The 9,706-nt window shown below is 39.2% G+C and overlaps 1 protein-coding gene across 2 annotated transcripts in view; it reads right to left on the reverse strand.

Annotated features, from left to right (window-relative positions):
* Positions 1-8,894, reverse strand: part of stat5a (signal transducer and activator of transcription 5a) — a 54,371-nt gene extending 45,477 nt beyond the window's left edge. The window contains exon 1 of one of the 2 annotated variants that reach the window (XM_054607110.1): positions 8,762-8,894. In XM_054607110.1, the coding sequence (XP_054463085.1) occupies positions 8,762-8,829 (68 nt within the window). In that variant the 5' untranslated portion in view covers positions 8,830-8,894. The remainder of the gene's footprint in view (positions 1-8,761) is intronic. The other variant, XM_054607111.1, reaches the window with a different exon arrangement.
* Positions 8,895-9,706: the final 812 nt, after the last annotated feature.

Below are 9,706 nucleotides of genomic sequence, written 5' to 3' on the forward strand. Positions count from 1 at the left end.
GCATATTTTCTGTTTTTAGAATCTAGAAGTTTTTATCAGCTTCCTCTCCCTGCAAATAAAGGTGTTTATTTTTGTCCATGAGCTGTCCATTGGTTTCCCAATCTGTACATCTGGAATAGGCTTGAACATGTGAGCGGCAGCAGCAACCTCTCATCCTGCTCGATTAAGACACAAGTGTCTTTGTGGAGGCCGTACAGCAACAAAACTGGTTTAACGCTGCAAAAAAACAGCACGAGCTATCACTGAACCTATATCTACATCCAGTACGTTAGAGCTTCAACATGTCTTTCTCATGTTAAAATAACAAATAAATGATTCCTGTTAGTCATGATCAGTTTGTAACCCTGGCCATTTATTGTTTGTAATTGTCATGGTGAAACCTGCATTATCATCTTCTCTTCAGCCTCACACTCAAGCAATCGTCCAAAATAAAGTTGTATTTTAAGAAAATTTCAACCTGTCCGATACATCCCATCAGCACAGCTAATATTATACGCCCAATTTCGCTTATTACCAATATATAGATCTATGTGTATATGCCAGTCAATAATCAACAAGAAACTGGCGTACTGAAAAGTTAAATACATGTTGGAGGTCCTTTGAATTCAACTTAAATAAAAATTTACTTTGTCAACCAGAGAAGTTTATCTCTCTACTGTAAAAAATCAGATACTGTGGTTACAATTCTGTGATAATACACTTTTCCTGTTTAGAATTGTTTGTTCATATTATGTGCTCTGTTGGCTGATATATTGTTATCGGACTTCTTGGGAACTGCATCAGAAATCCACTGACAGTCGGGCTCTTGAAGGATTTTTGGTAACACCTCTATGACATCAATGTCATGATGCATCATAAACATACTTATTATGTGTTATTATCTGCTTTAAGCACGAAAGATGTATAACAATAATCATACAACGAATTATAATCACAGTTAAAAATCATTATAATGCTAAGCTACTCTAAGTGATCTTTTTTTGCTTTAAGTCATTAAATCTATGCAACACATTTTTACTTTACTTAAAGCAAACAACGTGGGAAGAGTTGTAGCTCTTAAGCAAGCAATTAATTGCAAAAAATGTGAAAAGAAAAGTGAAAAATGTAATTTAAAAAACGTGTTCAGCAACATAGAGAGAACTGGCATGTGGGCTCGTTCCTGTCTGCTTCCTTGACACCTGTGGTGCGGGTACAGTTACCTCGGACTCAAGTTCCATCAAGATTGGCATCCTCATTAGAAGGACAAGTGTTTGGGTGTGAACATGACCCAGATGAGGCGGAGGAGGACAGGATGAGGCTTTACACATCACTGCCTCACAGTGAGGTCATTTATACCATCACCAGTTCTAATTACCTGAAACAGTCTGAACAAGATGTGAGAGGTGATCCACCATGGCAGTTTGTAAGAATTAAAAATGGTAATGTTAAGGAGTTTTCATTGGTGTCAAGTCAAGTAATATTGAATTAACAGTATCACAATCTTTATCCATTTCAAGAGCTTATAGTTCCAGATCTTTTCCTGTCACTAAGCCTGAGCCTTTGCTGCACTGAGAGAACTTTCTCTTTAGCTGTTCATGTACAGTATGGTCCTAGAAGACACTTTAAACTCGGTTATTTTCATAGTGTCAGTGTTACTGTATACTGTATGCCCCTATTGAACTTGACACATACTGTCAGATGGCAGTGCGTTTAGTACAGCCTTGCTCACTTCATGGGTGATAAAATAACCTGCCTTCAGAAGTAGGCCAGCAGGTCGGGCTATATGAGGTCGCGACCCACTGCGTGTGGAGTGTGGCTGTGAAAAGAGAAAATAAATTGCCCACACACTGCAAACAGTTAAAAAAACAACTTTGGTGCCACGCAATGAGGTATAACTATACCTGAAGTGTAAATATAGAATAGATGAGCATATTTATATGTCTACAGGCACGTTAATATTCTACACCACTGTCTTATTAAACAGTTTTGACCGTGTTGCATTTTGATGCCTTCTTTGTAAGTCACACTGGACGTGATCACTCACTAACAATTAGTCTTGCACATGTTCTGCACTAAACTATGGAAGCCATAAACAAACAAGATTCAATTATTTTTTAATATAGTTATCTCCAATCAAGTTAATAATGCTCTTAACTGAGAAAACAAGCTTTGTTATCTATAATTAATTTGCAATAATGAGAAAACAAAAGCATATTGCCTCTAATTACTTAAAATGTTCGGGTCAAAAAAACGGATGGTAAATGCATTCAAATAGACGGGATTGAACTGACAGTGATGACTTGGTGAAGTAAGTGGAAGGATACGGCCGGTTTTCAAAATAAGGTGTTAAAAAGGATACATACAAAATATAAATATGGAAATATTATTAAATGGATTATATTGACAAGCATGTTACCTGTGTCCCGAGTAAATTTTAAAGAAAATACCCAAAAAGTTGTGAGGGAAATGTCTTTATTCTCTGATCTTCAAAAGACTAATAATAATAAGAATTCCTGACATTAACGAATACATTTGTGTCGACATGTGTACATTTGTACAGACATAAAATAATTTTATCAATTGAGATGTTTTCTTCTCAGATCTCCAGTTATTTCTTCTGAACGTATCCCATTTCATATTATTTTAATTTTTATATTTTGTATACCCTTGTTAACACCTTATTTTGAAAACCGGACAGTCACACGTTTATCCTTCCAACCACTTCACCAAGTCCATCACTGTCAGCTCGATGCATTTACCGTCAGTTGATTTGATCCAAACTTTTTCAGTAATAATAGGCAACAACCTCTTGTTTTCTGTTGATAACTTATTCATTAACTTGTAATCTCGAGATAACGATATTAAAAATGATGTTTGAAACATCTGTTTATGGCATACATACTAAACAAACACGACGCGTTTACCTCATTTTCAGATTCAAGACTTCACATGATACAGTTTTCTTTAGGGCCCAGATGAAACCGTTCGTTCATATATAATTCATGCATGACAGAGATAAAGCATGACTCTCACTGAAAAAAAGTCAGAGATCGATAGCTTACCAAATAACACGTCTAATACTCTACAGTAGGGCTGGACAATATATCAATATCATATCATTAATGTCATATGAGACAAGGTATTGTCATAAGAGTTAATTTAATTGCCTTTATCGACTTTGTCGTTATCTCCACATTACTAGTTCAATTATTGTTTAATTATTTTGTAAAAACACCAATATCCAATACCATATTGGTGCAATATCAATATCAATATTGAGAGATTTACTCAAAATATATTGATATTATATTTCTCCATATTGCACAGCCATGCTCTACAGTAAATCACCCTTTTTTCAAACCCTCATTTAATGGATTGATTTAACTAAAGCACATGTGCAGTTAAACCCTGAAGATTTTGCATTTTAATGACATTCATACTTCAGAGCTTCGAGGCACAGACACACTTATGTACTGTTGGTCACTCTTGGACTGCTTCTGGTGTTAAGATTTGCTGGGAACACACCGATAGTAGTTTAAGAGGAAAGCGACTTCTCTTCTCTCACTCAGAATCCCCAACTCCCAATGCTCTGGGGGATATGAAGTAAAAGGGCAACTTGCCAGGATATCCTTCAAACACTGTTGCACAAGTGTGTGTGTGTGTGTGTGTGTGTGTGTGTGTGTGTGTGTGTGTGTGTGTGTGTGTGTGTGTGTGTGTGTGTGTGTGTGTGTGTGTGTGTGTGTGTGTGTGTGTGTGTGTGTTTTCTGATGCTGAAGCGTAACAAAACAACATGGATCAATCCAAAGAATGGGAGATACTATGTATGATCATTTGCTATGATCTAAATCACAAAGGCAGGGTCTGAATGTAGATTCTGAGTCAACAAGATGTATGAAGATTATTCATATCACTGAACCTTGGCAGCGTTTGTAGTCATGTATGTTTCTGATTAATGCAAATGAAGTGATTAAGTGCATGTCGCCTCTCGACATGAACAAACGTGTGTAATTGAGAGCATTATGGGCCGGGCCAGAAAGTTGCAACAGCATTTTTCTGCTGTGTGTTTAGGGTTTAGGCATTGTGTAAAAATGAGAAATTGATTAATCCCGACCACGTAAATCCATTCTAAGTCTATTCTGGGCTGACCTCTGTCCGACGTCTCCCTATACAATCCGTGGGAATTCAAGCGTGTGCAAATGTGCCTCTGAACGTTCTTCTAGCTTTTCTTGTTGTGTCACTGAGATAATAACCCAAGGCCTTATCATGCTACTGATGGTCTGGAAGGGCTGACTGTCATCTTTCTCCCTCTTAGTCACTGCACAGAAAAGAGGAATCCAATGAAAGTCGGACAAAGAGAGGGATGGATGGAGGATAAGGGATAATAGGAGAGACAGCAATACTGAGGGGAACTGCTGATCAAAACCCTGCAGAGGCAGCCAACTGATGGAAATCAAATTTGAGTCTTGTGTGGAGCAGGCAGTGGTCATGGGACAGGCGCACACGCTGCGGATGCCAACAATCAGCTACGCTATTTGACAGATGGATCAGAGCGCTCCTGCCCTGGACCAGGCTAAGAGCTCATGGTCACGTGACCAGTGGATTAGCGTTAGCCCAACTGAAAGGGGGAGGAGGTTAGGGTGCATGTCACCGCATGCTTCCTGATCACTTCCCCTTTTGACTGTGTTTCCCTTTCTCTTTCGCTTTGAATGTCCCCCTCATCACTCTGTTTGTCTTTCACAGTTTATTATTTATTTGATCATTTTTTTCACCACAGAGTTTCACAAGGAACTTCTCAAGGAAGTTATTCCTGCTTTCTTTCATCTGTCCATCCTTTCCCCCATGTTAAGCACATTGGTTAGGGCATAAGTGATTCTGACACCTTTGACTCATTGCTCAGTCAGATAAAAACCACTTCTCTAATCGGCTCGATGTCGATGCTGATTGGCTGGCATCATGAGTATGCCCCCCTTACTTGCCCTATTATGCTGTTCCACTTTTTCCTTCTTCTTTAGTGTTTTATATATATTTTTGTACATGAAAAAGGTCTGTAGAGCGTAAAACTTGAAGTCCACGCATAAAAGGAGTTACCCTCCCCCTCAGAATCACTGCTCCTGAGCTGCCTGAAACGGCTCCATTGAATTCTCTCCTTCACTTCCGTAACTTTACGAGGTCACAATGTTACGAAAGTGACACTCATTAGGCTAGTTTGGCCCACCCTCAAACAACAAAAGAGAGAGACGGCACTGAAGCTCTGGAGGAAGAGTTTTTTGAGATGTGAAACATAGACCAATCACAACAGAGCGGGCTATCTGACCAATCAGAGCAGACTTTGCTTTCTGGAGGGAGGAGCAAGTGCTACAACGGAGCATTTCAGAGAGAGGGTGAGAAGAGGTGCTGCAGGACAGCCAGGATGAGAAAAACAAGGCGGATTATGAGTATTAACGCATGTAAACATGTTGTAACTGTAGTTTGAGATAAAAATATGCACCTGGAAAATAGCATAATAGGGCCTGTTTAAAATGCTCATCAGCCTTGCTGAACCCTACCCTTGTCTGTCAGGTCGGAGTGAAAAAAGTGAAAAGCACAGACACATGGCACAGTCGGCTTATGGAATAAAACACTGGAGTCCCCTGTCTCCCCCTGCCGCTACTCCTCCAGCATCTGGGTCTCTCTGTCAGGGACACAGTGTGCCAGCCAATTCATGCCTGACCAGCATGCCTTGTTCCCATGCCGACCCCCCCCAAAAGAAACTTGTTTAACCTGGGAAAACCCTGCATTCCTGTGCGCTGCAGTGACAGAAGGAGCATGCAGGGTAACATGGTTAAACAGTAAAAGTCACTGACAGCTGGACTGAAATATTGTATTGATTGAGAGAGCATACATGCAGAAAAGAGCAAAAGGGAAGTTAGAATGAGAACTGACAAGGGAGATAAGTCTTGACTCATGTCTTGAAATTGGAGATGAACAATTATTCGTCCTTCTTCTCAAATTGCAATATGGCCTACTGCACTTTTCCAATTGCAATCACATTGCTTGTAAAAGATAATAAATAACATTTTAGATAAAATGTTGTCGTGGTGCAGAGATGTCCCCCCCCACACATCATATTCTACAGACCTGGGGAAACATCCTTGTTTGGTACAGATCACCGCGAAAAATCCTTATTTATATATTTGATCAGTGAAAATGAGAATGTATATGTATAACAATTAAAATTCCCTCAAATACCGCAACCGATATCAGTTGCAATATCCGTCAATTACATATTTTTTCAAAAACTGTTCAGTCGTACTTGAAATTGCTCCGTAAAAAACAAAAATGTATTACATTTCCAAGGATATGAATCTGCATTTCAAATTGACTAAATAAAGAAACATAATCGTTGTTGGTTTGTGTTAAATTGACTAATTTCAGAGCTACTAAAAACACACCCAGTGGCCAAACAGGAGGGTGTCCGCAAACCAACCATTCCTATTGCTGTGCTCATCCAAAGTCTTCACATGGCAGCCTCAACGGGGGACATTATCACAGTGGGCAGAGGGCATTATCACAACACATAATTCTCAATTAGGAGCCACAGGGGACCAAGACAATGGTAGCTAGACCGGAGGTTTCTGCAAGAAATTTTTGCCGGTTTGTCCAAAGGAAAACACAGAGAGTCTTATCTGTGCAACTCAGCATTCAGCAAGCGAGCAGCATAATGACAAAGGATGCATATCAGGATGCAAACACAAATAACCAAGGACCCATTTTACACACACAGCACACACACACACAGATATGAAAGCATCAGTGACATTTCAATTCTGTATGTGTATGCAAGAGCATGCACACACACCAGGGTTTTTGATTCAGGAGTCGTGCTCTCCAGCGTTGATAGTCAGTTTTGGGTTAACCCTCATGAACCATAATTTCATGCTTTTTCAGACCACATATCAACATCGAGCCAACGCAAAGCAACAATGCATCCTCTGTTTTTAAAGCAATGCTTAGCTGCGACGGCTAAGATGAAAGGCAGAGAGACCTGATCGCAACGACCAAACTTATTTCCGTTAACACTAGACCCCTTTCAAATTTCAGGATTCAACTTTCGTGACACAGCTGGAAAAAAGTAATTTATTCTTCTCTCAAGCCATTTTTCTGTTAATTGTAAAACAACTACATTATACAGACTTGTGTGTGTCCGTGTGGAGAACTAGTAGTGATAATAGTGACCTTTCTTTTTATGGAAATCACCCATATTACCATATTGCAATTGTATTTATGGTATTCACCACTGAGTGACTGTGCTGTATTTCATGTCGGGTTTTATTGGTATGACGTCAATCCAACGTCCTGATATGCATGAAGAATATCAGTCAGACAAGTGACATGGAGTACAAGATTTATCTCTGAAATATGAAGGAAAAGTCACTCCACCCAATGGAATCCTCTATTAAAGAAGCTCAAAGCTTCACTTGAATGCAGCAGCATAGTGCTGAGCATAGTGACAGGACCAGAGTGACTGAACAAAAGCTCTCAGACAGACTGTCAAACTTCTGAAGCATGCACATTAGATTCCCAAGCTTTGGTTAACGCTCATTACAGCCAAAGCCTGTAGAAAGAAACCGTGTGTGTGTGTGTGTGTGTGTGTGTGTGTGTGTGTGTGTGTGTGTGTGTGTGTGTGTGTGTGTGTGTGTGTGTGTGTGTGTGTGTGTGTGTGTGTGTGTGTGTGCTGCCGAAGGTTATCTTTAAGGTCCAATTTCCTCTTGGCGCAGCCCTGTCTCATTATAAAATACGTTCCCATACAACGAAACAGCTCTGTGAATTAGATTTCAAGGGGGAATGTTTAGTCGTATCACAAATAACTTTTAAATTAAAAAGTCTGCAGAAGTGCACTTAGGGACCTGGACCTGGACCTGGACCTGGGTGGTGGCTGGATCCAAAACCCAGGGCTTTCACTAACGAGACCGCTGTTCGTGTCCCGGGTGAACCAAGTAGTTGTTGTTGCCTAAACATTACCAACTAGTGGTCTTGCTGCCTAAACCTAAGCAAGTACCTTTGTTGCGTTTTCGTTTTGTTTCAATTTTGCAGTCATTTTAAGCCAAACCTTGGTGTTTTTCTTTTGTTTTTTTTCTTTTTTTTTTTTTACTAAACCAGTTTGGTTGCCTAAACCAAACAAAGTTGTAGTGTTTTTTTTGTTTTATTATGATGATTTCCAACATGTTTAAACGGTTTAAAATCGCAAAGAAAGCACACTTTCCTCCAAACATAATAGAAATTGCATTATAGTTGTATGGGGACGTTATTTAGTAGGAGACAACATTGACAAAGGGATTTAAAGCGTCGTATAGGTTACTATGGATGTTCGCCCCTATAGGGAAAAACTACTACATTTATAGAAAGATGCCACTATGTCAGTGAGTCAGTCCTCGTAGTGCTATTTAAAAAGCAATGGCAATGCAATGACTGTAAACTCATATCTGTGTCAGCCCGCATTGTAGAAATACATCAGGGAGAGCTCGCCTGTTGATTCTGCAGCGCTAATAACACACCACAATAATAAAAAAAGAGGAAAAAGTTCAACATAAATATCCCCCTATGCGTCCACCCGGACTGGTCCTGCGTGTGTTCCCCGCAGCGCTCCGTCTGTTTACAAAGCGCTGTCACAATGTTGTTTCGCAACGGGGACCGTGGTCAGCGGGACGAGGACGACCAGTCCTCCGGACGGACAGACACACATGACAGAGACATTGGAAACTGTCACACACACACACACACACACACTCACACACACACTCACCTCTGCGGAAGCGATTGGAGACTCCTTGTCCCGTTGTTTTCATAAAAATGAGAGGAAAGCGGCTGCATCGACGTGAACAACCTTCAGCTGAGAGTCTGCTCGGTCCGTCAGTCAGCCGGGTAGTTTACAACAGTTCGCCTGACACTTCTCTGCTCTCTCTCTCTCTCTCTCTCTCTCTCTCTCTCTCTCTCTCTCTCTCTCTGTGTGTGTGTGTCTCTCTCTCTCTCTCTGTCAAACCGCCCACTTCCGGTGGTTCTTGAACGTCTGCGAGTGGGAAACAGTTTTTCTGTTTATTTTCTCACCTGCTGATGATTGATTTGAGACCAAAGCTGGATTCAGGCTGAAAGGAGAAGAGTGATCTAAATAAACACTGACACTGATCTATCATGATTTGTCCTTATCTGCTCAAACTTCACGTATTACTATATTTTTCCTTTCATATGTATTTAATCTTATTATTATTATTATTATTATTATTATTATTATTATTATTATTATTATTATTATTATTATTATTATTATTATTGTTTCTTTTTTCTGTGCACATTGTCTTATGTGCCCAATCAAATATGCACAATGTTTTGATTTTTAAGCACTCTTTTTTTACGGACTCATTTGTGCAAAACAATACAAATGACCAACTACTAATTTTCATAGATAAATTCATTAAAAAAGAAAGAATAAAGCTAAATCGCTATAATAATAATGTCAATATTTATAACAATAAGAACAACAATATTGATAATAATAGTTATAATAGTAACAACAAATATTTATGATAATAATAATAATAATAATAATAATAATAATAATAATAATAATAATAATAATAATAATAATAATAATATAGAGTCATACATTAATTAATTGCTGATAAATGAAGAGAGAGAGGCTGTGGCTCCTTTCATTGCTGAGGGTCATTGAATTCGGACTCACTTTCCTCTG

Source organism: Anoplopoma fimbria, chromosome 11, assembly GCF_027596085.1.
Source record: "Anoplopoma fimbria isolate UVic2021 breed Golden Eagle Sablefish chromosome 11, Afim_UVic_2022, whole genome shotgun sequence".
Lineage (NCBI taxonomy): Eukaryota > Metazoa > Chordata > Actinopteri > Perciformes > Anoplopomatidae > Anoplopoma > Anoplopoma fimbria.